The sequence below is a fragment of the Heterocephalus glaber genome, unplaced genomic scaffold (genome assembly GCF_053883595.1).
Source record: "Heterocephalus glaber isolate CG9 unplaced genomic scaffold, H.glaber_assembly_v1.0 deba00001447, whole genome shotgun sequence".
Taxonomy (NCBI): Eukaryota; Metazoa; Chordata; class Mammalia; order Rodentia; family Bathyergidae; genus Heterocephalus; species Heterocephalus glaber.
The window spans coordinates 498,128-513,722 of record NW_028258299.1 but is presented as its reverse complement, the minus strand read 5'-3'; the positions used below and the strand labels follow the sequence as shown (position 1 = coordinate 513,722).

Genomic DNA, 15,595 nt, shown 5'->3' with positions numbered 1-15,595 from the left:
AGACCTTTATTAGCCTGGCCAGATGGCACTCCCAAAGCAAAGTAGCTTAGAGAGGCAACTGGCTCAGAGTCCGAAGCTGTTCTTATAGGGGTTGAGGGGGAAGTTAACATGTAGATTTAGGAGAAAAGGGACAAAGGTTAGTGGTCGACCGTCACGTACTGATAGTCCACAGACATTTGCAGATTATTCTATAGATTGTGGTGTCCGGAACATCAGTTCCGGGCAAACAAGGAGTTTGAGTAGTTTACTTTGGGACTTTAGTTCTGTTACAGATTTTATCTAGTGTCCCAGAACTAACAAGCATCTTTATCCATTAACTCACATTCAATCGCAGTTTGGGCTAGGAGGTTTTATGATTACAGAGTTATGCAGTCCCACAATGAGATTGAATTATACACTCATTAGGGAGATGAAGTCAAAAGTTTTAAAAGCCATGTCATGACGTTTTCTTTTTGTTGGATTCTCCCCCTTTGTGTTTAATTTGTCACGCCCAATGGATTCATTCTGCTGGGTTTCCTGGGGTTGTGGTCCTCATTGTCTTTTCCCAGGGTGTTGTCTAAAATTTTTTGGAGTGCCGGTTTGATATTCATGAAGTTCCTGAGGTGCTCTTTATCATGAAAGTATCTTATTTCTCCATCAATTTTGAAAGATAGTTTTGCAGGGTGCATCAATCTGGGTTGGAGGCTGTTTTCCTTTAGGGCCTGAAATACATCACTCCAAGCTCTTCTTGCCTTGAGGGTTTGCATTGAGAAGTCTCTTGTGATTCTGATGGGCTTTCCTTTGTATGTGATTTGTTTCTTTTCTCTCACTGCTTGTAGAATTTTATTCTTCTGTTGGATTTCTGGAATCCTAACTATTATATGCCTATGTGTAGATTTTTTTTTTATTAAGGCTAGCTGGAGTCCTATATGCCTCCCTTATCTGTATGTCAAGTTCTTTTCCCCTCCTTGGAAAGTTTTCAGCCATCACTTCTGTGAAGAGTTTTTTTATGTCATCTGCACTCTCTCCTCTTTCTTCATTGACTCCAGTCAGTCTTATGTTATTCTTCTTTGCATCATCTAGCAGCTGCTGGATTGATTTCTTGTGTTCCCTTACAATTTTAAAGCAATTTTCTTTTCCTCCTCGCTACTTGCAATCTTATCTTCTATATCTGAAATTCTATCCTCACATTGGTTCATTCTGCTGTGCAGACTTTCGGTGGAGTTTTTAATCTCTTGGAAATCTGTTTGTATCTGTTTTATGGATTCCATTTGTTTCCTGTGTTGGGATTCCATCATGTTCCTCAGATCCTCTATTTTTTTAAATCTGTGTCCTCTCTAGATTTATTAATCATGTCTTGCACCATAAGCAAAATCTTTGCTGTTATCTGAGTAATTATTTCTGATTTCATTTTTCCCAGATCCTCTTTTGTTGCCAGTTCAGAGAGTCCAGGTGGTTGAGTATCAGATTGTTCCATCTCGTTTCCCTTTGGGGTTGCTGTAGGTGATCCAGAAGTCTGTTTTTGAGGCTTGTTTATGTGTCTTCTCATTTCCACGGGGGGCGGGTACTTCTGGTGCCCACATGGCTCACCTTCTCTGCCCTAGGAGCTTGGGATGGCAGCCGGGGAGCTTCCTTCCGGGTGTGGTGACTGGCTCAGCTTCTCTGCCCTAGGAGCCAGAATGCCAATGTGAACTTTGTGGTTGAACCAGGACACCTAGTGCTCATACTGTGAAGGTTTCAGCCATGGTCAGTCGGCCCACTGCTTTGGGACCTGTGACACATCTTAATTCTTTTAACACTCTCTTCTCCTTCCTGTTTGCAAAAGTCCTATCTCCCCATTTCCTATTATGTCTTTTATTTTGCTCTTTATTTGTACTTTGGATTTGTCATATAAGAGACACCATGCAATGCTTGAGCTTGTGTCTGATTTACTTCACTTTATGGTCTCAAGGTGCATGCATTTCCTGCAAATGACTTAGTTATCCTTCATGGCAGAGTAGTACTTCGTTGTGTATAAATACCACATTTTCTCTATCTGTTGATAGACATACAGACTGCTTCCAAGATGGAACTGTTATGAATTGTGGTGCTATGAACATGGGTATGTTTGTGTCACTGTAATATGATGTCTTTAACTGTTTCCAGGAAGATTCCTAGAATGGGAATAGCTGGGTCATATGGGATTTCTATATTTAGTTTTTTTTAGCAATTTCCATAGTGGTTGTGCTATAGTTTCATCTCCCGCTAACAGTGTAGAAGGGTTCCTTCAGAAAAGTACATAGTTTCATTTCCTCTCCATCTGGATATTATTTTTATTTTTTTAGCTTGTTAGGGTAAAAAAGATTGCACTTTGCTTTATTGTTAAAATTACAATTAGAGCCAGGTGTGGTGGTGGTGCACATCTTAATCCCAGCACTTGGGAGGCTGAGGCAGAAGCATCACCATGAGTTCTAGGCCAGCCTGGGCTACATAGTGAGACTTTGTCATAAAAAAGAAACAAAACAAAAAGATTTACTGTGTTGCTATTAATTCCCCTCAGAATATTCCCCCTTGTTTTGAACATATTTATCGTATGAACACATTTAACATATTTATTGTTTTTTGCCACTTTGTGAAGCAGTTCTGGAAGCTCTCTTGTGTCCTTACAAAATACTGCGAGTGCTGCTTCTGAGTGCTGTTCAGTGGAAAAGGAGGCTCAGGAAAACATTACAGTGTGACCCCTTCTCAACCTTACTCACCAGATCTGGCACTGTACAATTTACAGCTCTTCTCTGAAGTCAGAGTAACCACGGAAGGTGAAAACCTTTTAAATTGACTCAGGACATGGAGGTGGCTGTTACAGAGCATCCAGAGATGCTCACAGGAGAGAGCTTAGAAGTACTCTAGAAAATGCCAGAAACAACAGTGATTGTGTTTGCAGGGAAGGGAAGGTTTTTGTTTTGTTTTATTTTTGGTACCGGGGATTGAACTCGGGTCCTTTCAAAACCACTGAGCTAAATCCCCAGCCCAGGGAAGGGAAGTATTTTAAGGTGGATTAGTGGCCACAGTGGCCCAGAGGGACTGAACTCCCAACCTCTCCTGATGAGTCCAAGCTTTAGGCCACCCATGTTGTGCCATCACATTGATGTGGTACCAGACAGGATTTGAACACAGGACACTTGAGGTAGCCTCAACCCCCTTCCCTGGTCTTAGGCCATGTTACTTTGTGGGGGTTTTTTGTTTTTTTGGGGGGGGGGGTACCGGGTATCAAACCCGGGTCCTTGCACTTGCAAGGCAAGCGGCAGAACCACCGAGCTAAATCCCTGGCCCCAGGCCATGTTACTTTGAATGAGTTGTTCTTTACAAGGAAAGCTTATTTGGCTCTGCCCTGTTGCCCTTCTGAGTATGTCTTGGTTCTGGGCACATTAAAAGGAACACTGGAAACTACTTGGGAAGGCGGAATGATTTGGAATCTTTATTTTCTTTTTGGCTTTTTGAGATGGTCTTGCTATGTAGTTCAGGCTGTCCTTGAACTATGTAGCCCAGGCTGGACTCAAACTCTCAGCAGTCCTCTTGCCTCAATTTCCCAAGTCCTTAAATCACTTTAAGCTTGGACTTGAATCTTGACTGTAGGAAGGACTTTGGATGCTGAGGACCTGCCTCTCATGGAGTAGGCGTGCTCTTGGGTTTTAGGGTTGTGCATTCAGTTTATCCCCTTCCTCGAGAAGGCAAAATTAAGGTCAAGGGGATTGTGGGAGGAAGGTAGACTTCTGCCTGAAGTGAATGTTGAGACAAAACTGGGTAGTCCAAGCGTAGTAACAGTTTCCACAACTAGAGGGTTGTTGCCCTGTTCAGGGTTATTTTCTCCAGACTTACTTTGTAGGTAAGATGGAGGGCCTACCCTGTGCTAGTGCTGCGAGGTGTGACACCTTGAGGTGACAGGGCCCTGAGAGAGGCTGCCATCAGCAGAGACTGCAGGGCTGTGGGCTCAGGCCTGGGGAAGGGACCCCTAAATAGAGATGCTGACAGAACCCAGTAGTAATGGTGCATTTCTTTTTTCTTTCCCCCCCCCCCCCCCGTGAGGATCAAACTCAGGACCTTGTGGCACCACTGAGCTACATCCCTGTAGGTTTTGTTTTGTTTTGTTTTTCCCTGTACCAGGGATCAAACTCAGGACCTTGCAAATGGTGCATTTCTTACTGGATAGGGAGGGGCAAGCTGCACAGGAACAACCTCATAGCTTTGTCCTGACCCTGTAAAATAGAATAAATAGTAGGACATACATACTGAGATGTGCATAGAGTCCAGACTTTGTTGACAATGGCATGAATGGTGGTGGTTGAGCAGTTGACTTGGGCTGCATAGACCCAGGTCATCAGGTAGCTACAGAGTAATCAGCAGTGCGCCTGGCTCACCTTGGTGAACTAGGGTTGTGAACAACTTCCTAGTTAAGAGATGTGCATGCGTTTGGAAGGTTGACAGCAGGTCCAGAGTTTCCGTCTTCATCACAATTATATTTAGCCAGGCATGGTGGTGCATGCCTATAATCCAGAACTTGGGAGGCTTAGTCAGGAGGATCATTGTGAGTTTGAGGCCAGGCTGAAGTGAGACCCTGTCTCAGAAAACAAAATCCCAGGGCCAGGGATTTAGCTCAGTGGTGCCGCCACCTGCTTCACAAGTGCAAGGTCCTGAGTTCAATCCCCGGTACCAAAAAAAAAATTCAAATGTAAAAATTCGGTTAATGACTACAGTGCAGAACATTAGAAAATAGAAGATACCATAACCCATGCTATTAATTTGAAAATTTTTTAGACCTGTTCATTGTTTATTATTTCATTAGTTTACCTTCCATCTTTGGGATACAGTGAAACATTCTGTTGTTTCCTTTAACATTTTCTACAATAAGTAGCATCTTTGTGTATGTGTTTTGTTTACTGGAACTCAACCCAGGGCCTCATGCATGGGAGGCAAGAATTCTACCACTGAGCCACACTCTCAACTGCATCCCCAGACCTTTTTAAAACTTTGAGGCACGGCGGGGTATTTAGCTCAGTGGCGTTGCTTCTGCCTCGCAAGTGCAAGGGCTTGAGTTCAGTCCCCAGTACCAAAAACAACAACAACAACAAACTTTCAGGTAGGCTCTCACTGTTCCCCTTGAATTTGTGTTCCTCCTGCCTCGGCTTCCTGAGTAGCTGGGATTGCAGGTTTGCACTACCACACTGCTGCAATAGGATTTTTTTTTTTGGTACCGGGGATCAAACTCGGGTCCTTGTGCTCGCAGGGCAGGTGGTAGAACCACTAAGCTAAATCCCCGGCCTGTAATGGCATCTTTATGATAAATTTTTGGTACTTGTAAAGACATTTATTTAACTAATCAAACAAATAGTTGTCTAGAAGATTAGGTCACAGAGTACTCAGCCTTTCAGACAGAACTTGCTGGTTGTCAGAGGTTTCATGTATGTAGTGGGCTGTCTCAATGTGGGCTGGGCTGGGTCAGTGCAGCAGCTTCAGAGAAACGGCACTTCTATTGCTGATGAGCCTTTTTGCCACTTGGGAACATCTTGGAGGGGGAACAAACTGCATTTTGTTTTATTTTTAAGTAGGCTTACTTAAAAGTAGCATTTCGAGGCAAGATAATACTGCCAGTGTTGGAGTAAGGGCTGGAGAGGAAGCACACAGAAATAGACATTCAGCAGGTTGGGGAGCAGAGGGTCCCCAGGACTCCTGCTGTGCACTGGGAGTCATCTATCCAGCTCTTGGCTTCTGGGCATCAGGTCTCAGCCTGGGAGATAGGCTGGTGCAGGTTGGGGCTGCTGTCCTGGGTGTAGATGGCAGGGAGGCTCCCATGTGGACGACCTTGCGACCTGGGCCATGGAGCCTCCTGGGAGCCCTCTGGGAGCTGTGATCATTCCTGCCCTGCCCAGCCCTGCCTTCTGAAATGCTTTGGCCCTGGATAATGAGGCCACAGTGTGTACTTGAGGTGCCCCTGCCTCCTACCTCATTTTATTTTTATTTTATGTTATTTTATTTTGTCTTCAGACAGAGTCTCCCAGTGTTGCCCAGGGTGGTCTTGAACTCCTGAGCGCAATAGATTCTCCTGGGTCGGCATCTGGAGGAGATGCCAACATCACCTGACCTCCCCCCCGCCTTTTTTTGTGGGGGGACAGGGTCTTGTTATGTAGTTCAGGCTGGCCTTGAACTCATTATGGAGCCCAGGCTGGCCACAAATTCAAGGTGATTCTCCTGCCTCAGCCTCCCAAGTGCTAGGATTACAGGCATGTGCCACCATGCCTAGCCTCCCACCCCATTTCAGTACATTAGTACCTGCAAAGAATGACCAACAAGAGATGAATTTTATTTATTTATTTATTTATTTAGGTACTGGGGACTGAACTCGGGTCCTTGCACTTGCGCAGCAGGCGGCAAAACCACTGAGCTAAATCCCCGGCTGAGATGAATTTTATACATTTGTGATTTTTGCTTTTTCCACTCTTCAGAGTAATTTTGGTAGCTGGGTGTGGTGGCACAGGCCAGCAATCTCAGCACTCTGGGAGGCTGAGTCAGGAGGATCACAAATTCAAGCCTAGCCTGGGCAGCTTACCAACTTAGCAAGACTAAGTCTCAGAATGAAAAATAAAGTGTGAAGGGCCAGCCTAGGTTAGATCTCCAGTACTGAGGGGCCGGGGATTTAACTCAGTGGTTCTGGCACCTGCCTCCCAGCACAAGGTCCTGAGTTCGATCCCTGGTACCCCCCCCACCCCCCGCCAAAAAAAGTCTCCAGTACTGGAAAAAAATTGAGCCTCAACCCTAGGCCTGCCTATGACAAGTGCTGAGTCTGCAGGCTTTGGACCTGTGAGCAGCCCAGCAAAAAGTCCCAGGGCACAGGAGGTTGTGACCGAAGCAAATGGCACAGGCACTGGCAGAGTGATGGGTGGGGTCTGGGCACCAGAGCCTGAAGCGCTTGTGGCCTTGTGTCCATGAGTCACACCTCTCCTTCACCACAAGCTCAGCTCGAGGGTGATCGAGAGGACGCATTTTAACACCAGTGGGGAGTGACCACCTGCTGACCTCATAGCCAGATGTGATGATGTATGGATATAGTCCCAGCACTCTGGCAGGCTGAGGGAGAAGAACTGCAAATTCAAGTCCAGCCTGAGCAACTTAATAACTTAAGGGGAGCCTATCTCAGAATTTACAAAGGGATAGGGATATAGCACAGGGTAAAGGTCCTGGGTTCAAACCCCAGTACCACAAAAAGAAAAAAGTAATAATCACTTAATTTCCTCAGTAATCCACACTTCTGTTTTTTGGCCCTCAAGTTGGGATGCAGCATTCACTTAAAATTTGCAGTGGTTGGGGATTTAGCTCAGTGGTGCTGTCGCCTGCCTCAGAATCGAAAAGTCCTGAGTTTGATCCCCGGTACCAAAAAAAAAAAAAATCTGCAGTGGTGTCCAGTGTGTCTCATTGGATGAACTGGAGTCCCAGAAGGCTCTGCCTGCCTCAGCCACCTCTGTCTCTTTGGAGTGAGCTCTACTTTACTGGCCTGGTTGAGCATGCAGAGCTCAGGCAGGTGGCAAAATCCTAGGAGAAGCCTTTCCCAGCCATTGTCTTGGGGCTTGGGATGCAGGCTATTTATGCTTTGATGGAGAGTATTGCAGTGGTGAGGAGGGTCCACCTTACCTTCTCAGGAGGCCGGGTGTGGATGTGTGTGTGCGCATGCCAGCATGTGTGTGCACTTGGGCAGTGTCAGCTTCTTCCCACAGGCCTTGCTTGGCCTTGGGATCTGCAGTTACGGCGGGCCTCGGAGATTGGACTTTAATGTCGCTGGGTTTATTTTTGTAGCCCATAAATATGTGGACTTGGAGTCCTAGGTCATCGATCTCTGCCTTCATGTCAGGTTCCTTTCCTTTGTGCTGTTCTGGGAACTTGGGTGTAGCTCAGGACATCCAGAGATGCAGGCACCAGCACAGCTTTGGCCCCAGAGGACTCAGTGATGTGTTGCACATAAACTAAATGAGAACGGCTCTTTTTTTCTTCCAGTTTTTTTCTTTTCTTTTTACAGCTGGACTCCACTGTGCATGCTCGTAATAGCAGCATATTGGAAGGGTGCAGCAGGGGGATGCCCAATGGGAGTGACTGAGTGAGATCCTATCTCAAAAATAAAACTGGGATGGAGATGTAGCTCAGTGTGAAGACCCTCTGGGTTCAATACCCAGTCCCCAAAAAGGAAAAAAAGTGATTTTTACGCAGGTGTTTGGGTTTCCTGTGCAGTAGGCAGTGGGGTGTTCCTCTGCTGCTTCCTCACATGTCCCTGGAGATCCCAGTGCGTGTGGTTGGTGTTGATGGACAGCAGGCTGTCGGGGGCCTCTGGTCACAAATAGCACTCGGTGAATGTGCTTTGTGGCTGCAGCGGGGAGCCAGGCATGTCCCCTAGGCGTGTGTCTGGAGAGAGGTGTGTGGCTTGCCCAGTGTCCACGCCTTCGCCTGCTGAGCACTGGAGGCTTCTTCACTGTCCGCCATGGAGGTGAGCAGCTCCGCGGGCAGCGGTGGGTCTGAGTTTGTCTTTCCTCCTGTGTCATCGGGCAGCTGTTGCTTCACCGTTCCCCAGACAGTGACTTTTCCTGCTGCATGCGCTGTGCTGCTGGGGGTAGAGCCATGCGTTGAACGGGCCACACCTCCCCATGTTGTCCTGCGCCATGTGGAGAGAGTGGCTCGCAAACCTTTGAACTCACCCAGTGGGGCAGGTGAGTAGTACCATCTGCATTTTGTTTCCCATGTGAGTGAGATTGGGCCTTTTTGTTTTTGTTTTTTTTGTACTTGGGCTTGAACCCAAGACCTTATTTCGCACTAAGCTTCATTCCTGGGCTTTTTGTTTAAAGAAGGAGTCTTAGTAAGTTGCTCAAGCTAGGCTCAAACTTGGTATCGTCCTACCTCTGCCTCCCAGAGTGCTGGGATTATAGGTGTATAGCAACATGCTCAGCTGGGCATCTTTTCACAGAGTATGTCAGGGTCATATGCTTTTCTGTGACCTTTGTGTTCATGCCACTGTCCTTTACAGTGGTGTCGCTTCATAGTAGCTCTAGTGGCTCTTAGTCTCAGTGGGGCTGAATGAGTCCATTGTGGGGCCGTCCTGTGCTACATGTCAGGGTGTCAGAAGTGTCCCTGCTTCTGGCAGTAGAACCATCACCCACAGCCAGATGTGTTTCAGATGTTTCCAGATACCCCAAGTTACAGTAAAAACATTTGGAAAAATCTTTATACGGTGGTGCTTTTTCCCCCATTTCTTACTTTTTGTCTGTCTTTTTCGGAGCTGGAGTTCAAACCTGGTGCCTCCTGGGAGCTCTGTGAGTGCCCTGCCTCTGAGCTGCCTCCCTGCCCCAGTGCTTGTCTCTATCCTATCTGTATGGTGCTGGTGCTGGTGCTGGTGCTGGTGCTGGTGCTGGTGTGGGAGAGTTGAGATGCTGATGGATGGAGGCGCCCCTGAGCCCTTAGGGTTCCTTTCTGAGAGAGACAATGTTTAGAAATACAGAGCTGGGAGGGAAAGTTAAGTATACTTTGGACCTAAGAAGATCCTGCCTCCTGTACCAAGCTAACTTGGTTGCCTGTAGCCTGTGTGGCAGATTTAAAACTGGCTGTCACTGACCCTGCAGTGGGGTGTCTGGTCTGTGGGTGGCCTCTCCTTCTCTTGGTGCAGGGTGCCACTGTCGCTTGTGCTGCTCCTCGCTCTGCTGCCCATCAGCCTGGGCTCCACACTTTCCCAGGGTGTCAGACATACACAGGCGCAGTGTCCCCAGTTGTACCTGCCGGGTCATGGGTGAGCAGCTGCAGCTGTTGTGGCTTCTTGCCCTCGGCAGGGCCCTCCTGTGTGCTCAGTCTGGGTTGCCAGGCCAGTGTCATGGGCCACTGGAACACTCATGGGAGAGGGTCCTGGCGGGCAGTTCAGGTTGGCAGCTGCTGCAGCAAACAACAAACCTCAACAGGTTTCTTACTTCACCTATGAACCAGGACGTTGGTCAGGTGATGGAAATGTCCACATGTCCAGGTGGTGGTCAGTCCTTCTGTAGAGGAACAGGATTAAACAGCTGCAGTGTTCACACGTCACCTAACAGCAGATTCTGGTGTTTTTGTTTTTTGGGTTTTTTTGGTACCAGGGATTGAACCTGGGACCTTGTGCTTTCGAGGCAGGTGGCGGAACCACTGAGCTAAATCCCTGGGCTGTTTCACCTAGTTTTTGTATACCTTGCTGTATAATTTTTTTCCAGTTTTTTTGTTTGTTTTGTTTTTAAAGACAGTATCTGGTTATGTAGCTCAGGCTGGCCTCTCTTGGTGATCCTTCTGCCTCAGTCTTTCAAGTGTTGGGACTATAGGTGAGCACCATCATGCCCAGCTATAATTATCAAACAAATTTTTAAATATTTAAAGTTATATTAAAAATTTAAACACGTGCCTATAATCTCAGCACTTGAGAGGTTGAGGCAGAAGGATTGGTGAAAGTTCAAGGCGAGCCGAAATTATATAGCAAAACCCTGTCTCAAAAAACAAATACATAAATAAAAATAAAAACTTTAAAATATCTTTTCTAATATTAATGAAGTTATTCTGTCCATTCTCAGCTCATGGTTTGGGAATCTGTGTTTGTCTTAACCCATCTGTGATGCTCCTTCTCCTTTTGTGTCTTCCAGCAAGCGAGGCTTCAGCGTCCGGTCCTTCGGAACAGGAACTCACGTGAAGCTCCCAGGACCTGCACCCGACAAGCCCAATGTCTATGATTTCAAAACCACATATGACCAGATGTACAATGACCTTCTCAGGAAAGACAAAGAACTGTATCCCAAGGCTGCCCCTGTAGAGCCCAGAGGGTCTTCTGGCAGGTGTGGTCTGTGCCCGATGTGCCGCCCTCTGCTCTGCAGGGAGGTGCTGGGTGACGGGCGGCGTGGTGTGCTGGCACGAGCACTGTGTGTGTTCACTGGCACTCGGTGTCCTTCCTGCTGCCCACTGGCAGCTCGAGCTAGACCATTTGTGGCAGTGGGGGTGTGAGGCTGAATGGCAGGCCCAGAGGAGCCCTGTGCTGACAAGGTCAGGCCGAGGTGCTGATGAGTCACTGGGGGCTTGCAGGGGCGAAGGAAAGCACGGGCCTGGTGTGCGTCCCTCTGCAGGGCGGTGCATGCAGCTCTGACACAGTGGGCTGTGCCTGCCCCAGGGTCTGTGAGAGCCAGATGAAGAAAGCTGTGTTGGTCACCAGAGGGAGTGTGATAGAAGCAAGTCAGGAGGACACAAAGAAGTCCAGGCCTGCTACTCAGACTCGTGAGAAGGAAAGGTGTTTTTAAAGTAGCCTTCTACGACTGTGACACCAAGTCGTGTGTTTCATGACTGCTTCCACACAAGTTAAACTTTTCCAGGGCTAGGGCTGTAGCCCAGCGGATGAGTGGATGAGGCTCTGCGTTCAGTCTCTAGTACTGCAAACAAAACAAAACAAACCCTGAGCCACCTTGTGCTTTGTAGTAATCAGAATGAAGCTCAAACATACTCCAAGCAAATGAATATCAACATCAAATGGGAAATGGTTTGTCTCTACTTTGGCAATTTTTTTTTGAGACAGGGTCTCACTATACAGTTGAGGCTGGCCTTGAACTCACTGTGGTCCTCCTGCCTCAGCCTCCTGAGTGCTGAGATTATAGATGTGTATCACCACTTCTGGCACTTTGGCAGTTTTGCAGTTTTTAATAAACTAAAAATGAAGTTGGACATAGTGGTATGTGCCAGTAGTCCCAACTACTTGAGAGGTAGAGGCAGGAGGAGCCCAAGTTGAAGACCAGCTTGGACAACTTAGTAAGAGTCTATCTCAAAAGTAGTGTTTAATAAATAAAATGTCTTTGAATATATGTTGGTTAATTAGGTAGCAGGGAAGGCCTCAAAGGTGATTCTAGCAAAATGTAAACCTGATGGTCAGGCATCTTGTACCTTCCCTTGCATCCCTCCCTGAGCTGCAGAGGGAATGCTGGTGAGGACCGGCGTAGGAACATGGGTGTTTCCTGTCAGCACCTGTTGCCATGGGGCTTGCTGGGAGCCTGAGTCCAGGCTGCAGTGCCTGTAACACTGGTCTGGCTGGTGGCTCCCTGGGAATCTCAGCCCAGTTTGGAAGCCAGGGCCTGTGCTGGGGAAGATGTCCCCACAGCCACTGGTGCTGCCTGCTGGGCACGGCTGAGGCTCTGCTCCCGTGACAGCTGCGCCACACCTTGGACACTTCTGCCTGGAAGCCCCTCTGCTGGGAGTGTCAGCCCCACACTGCTTCCTTCTGTCCCCGGCCTCACAAAGAACCATGAAATCGCTTTCTGGGAATCTCATTTGGGGGCTAAGTGCTTCCGTTAGCCCTGGAAAAGACTCAGGGAAGAAAGAAAATGAAAATCATTCTTCAGTTAGTGTATGTGGGGCCGGAGTGAACATATTCTTCAGTTAGTAGGATTCAGCCTCGGGCCTTTGCACTGAACTGGTTTCACTAGGTCACTAAGTTGGTTGTCGAGGATGGGACTATACTTATCAGTCCTCTCTCCTCAGCCTCCTACAAGGCTAGGATTGTAGCCACATGGCTGGTACTATTCAGTTTTGTGTTTTGTTTTTGAGACAGGGTCTCACTATGTAGTTTGGGCTGGCCTTGAACCCACAGCAGTCCTCCTGCTTCACCCTCCCAAGTGGTGGGATTAGAGGCATGTGCCACCACACCCAGTTGTTTTACCATTCAGTTTTGAAGCTCTTGTATTCCATGAGAGAAATAAAAACAGGTCATAGTGCATAGATTGATACTCCCTTAATACTGTAAATCAAGTCTTTTCATCCGCTGACTGGCCTCCATTTCTGGGTGGGGCCGCACTTCCTGGCTAGTGTCATGAGTCAGGCTGGAGGGACCTTCGGAGGGAGATGATGCCCCGGGATTCTGAGCCCCCCACTGGGGGCTGCACACAGTAGCTCCCCACATGCACCCACCCGTCCAGAAGCAGCTGCACTGTGCGCATCTGAGCTCGTGGTGCCTTGGGACCTAGGGGAGCTGGCAGCTGGTTTGGAAGCTCAGGGACTAAGTCACCCCCGTGTTTGCCTCTTGGCAACGCTCTGTCAGTCAGCCTTGGCTGGGGATTTAGCTCAGTGGTCCTACCGCCTGCCTCGAAAGCGCAAGGTCCCGAGTTCGATCCCCAGTACCAAAAAAAGAAAGTCACCCTTGGGAGGCTCTGAGATGGCACCTTTGCTGGCTTCTTTCTTCGCGGGGCTCCACCTTGGGGTAGGGCTTCTCCGTGGAGCCAGGAAGTGCTTAGCTACCCTGCTTTCAGCACTGCCCTCGGCCAGCAGAGGAGGGCATCTCTGGGGAGCCCAGTGGATAGCAGGCAGTCTGGCTAAGGTGAGGCACCGAGTAGGTTCAAGCACACCCCACAGAGGGATGGAGGCGGGGCTTGGTGCCGTGGGCTGGGTGATGCCCCGTGACAGTGCAGGAGGGTGCCTGGGCAAAGCTGCTTGGAGTGCATCTCTGGCCGGAGCCTGCTGCCAGCACTACTCAGCGTGGATGTGAGAGCCGAGAGTTTGCGAATCTTTAATAGATTAACTCGGTGTACAGAAGTGACAGTTACTATAATCTGTAGTGGAGAGGTAAGGTGATTTTTTTTTTGGTACTGGGGATCGAACTTGGAACCTTGCGCTTTCGAGGCAGGTGGCAGAACCACTGAACTAAATCCCCGACCCCAGATGATTTTTTTTTTTGGTACTGGGGATCGAACTCGGGACCTTGGACTTGAGAGGCAGGCGCCGGAACTACTGAGCTAAATCCCTGGCCCATCCCAGATGATTTTTTAAAAATTATTTTCGCCAGGGATTTAGCTCAGTGGTTCTGCCGTCTACCTCGAAAGCGCAAGGTCCCAAGTTTGATCTCTGGTACCAAAAAAAAAAAATTATTTTCAATTTTGAGCCAAATTCTTGCTAAATTGCCCAAGCTGGTGTCTAAATTGGAGTCCTCCTGCCTCACCCTTCAAGAAGCTGGGATTACAAGTGTGCACTATCACACCTGCCCCTAAGAGGATCTTTTAAGTGTAACCCAAAGATAAAATACAGAGTACTGTGAATTTCACATTAGGAAGTGGTTGAGTGTTCAAGGGAGAGAATGAGGCATCTTGGTTGGAAAATGGTACCTGCTCCAGGGCCTGGCGTCCCCAGTAGCCACCTCTGCCATCTGCCCCCCCCCCCCCCCCCGTGGCCAGGGCCTGTTTCCTGGAGTGTGCACTCACCGAAAACCCAGAAATGAGGTCAGTGCACACCATGCTCAGCAGTGCTTCCTGAGCCAGTACTGCTGTGGACATGCAGGTGCTTCCGACGGGGGGGCTGCATTTGCCAAACCCATCACAAGTTAGGGGGCAGTGGAAACAGAGCAACTGTGCTGCACCCCAGCCCAGGGGCAGCTCAGACCCAAAGCAGTTCCTGCTGCACACGCTGCTGGGACATCATCAGACAGTGGACCCATCCATCGCCTCCGTCTTGGTTGACTATCTTAAACATTTGGCTCTTAAGTGGGTGCTTTTGATTTTGGTTTCCAAAAGCAGAAGACTTGGGTGCTTGCTGTCCCGGTGGGAATATTTTTTTGTTGAGTCAGGGTCTCGCTATATAGTTCAGGCTGGCCATGAAATCACTGGGTAGCCCAGGCTGGCCTCGAACTCACGGTGATCCTCCTGCCTCAGCCTCCCAAGTGCTGGGATTACAAGCCTGCACCACCAGTCCTTGCTAAGTGGGCATTCTTGAGGTCAGTAGGGCTATGTTTCCTGGGCTGGAAACCTTGTTGAATTTAAATTCGTTTCCCCTCTGCTGTGTTCATAGCACTAGACTGAGTTGATTAATCATTTCACTACTTCCTTTTCCTTTTTGGTAATTGGATACTCACGGTTTGCTACCTGTACCAGTGATAGGAAATCTGAATTCACCCGGCTTCCAAAGACTAACTATCTTTCTTCAGCTGGGCATGGTGGCTTACACCATAATGTCAGCACTCAGGAGGCATGACTGGAGGATTGCAGTTCCCAATTCAGCCTGAACTGGGTAGAAAACCCTGTCTTAAAAAACCAAATAACTTGCCGGGGATTTAGCTCAGTGGTTTTGCCACCTGCTGCACAAGCACAAGGACCTGAGTTCAATCTCTGGTACCAAAAAAAAAAAAAAACCAAATAAATTAATACATGAGTTAATTTTTTAAAAATCTTTTTCAGGGCCAGGGATTTAGTCCAGTGGTTATGCCACCTGTCTCTCAAGCGCAAGGACCCGAGTTCAATCCCGGTGCCCCCAAAAAATCTTTTTCTTTTTTAGGGGGCAATACAGTATTGAACTTGGGGCCTGGTACATGCTGGGCGTGTGCTGTACCACTAAGCCACATATCCCTAGCACTTTTTTTTTTTTTTTTTGAAAGATAAGATCTCACTGAATTGACCAGGCTGACTTCAAACCTGTGATTCTCTTGCCTCAGCCTCCTCTAAGTAGCTGGAATTATAGGTGTGTGTTTCCACACCTGATGTTTTATTTATTTATTTTTCAGTCCTGGCCTCCAGAGCAGCTGGGAGTATAGGCATGTGCCACCATGCCCGGCAAGAAGTATCTTCTAAGTCGGTGTAGTATA

General features: G+C 48.0%; 1 protein-coding gene across 1 annotated transcript in view; it reads left to right on the top strand.

Moving 5' to 3' along the window:
* Ssu72 (SSU72 homolog, RNA polymerase II CTD phosphatase) overlaps positions 1-15,595 on the top strand; it is a 30,470-nt gene that overhangs the window by 6,033 nt on the left and 8,842 nt on the right. The window contains exon 2 of the mRNA XM_004863841.3: positions 10,641-10,784. Within this exon, the coding sequence (XP_004863898.1) occupies positions 10,641-10,784 (144 nt within the window). The remainder of the gene's footprint in view (positions 1-10,640; positions 10,785-15,595) is intronic.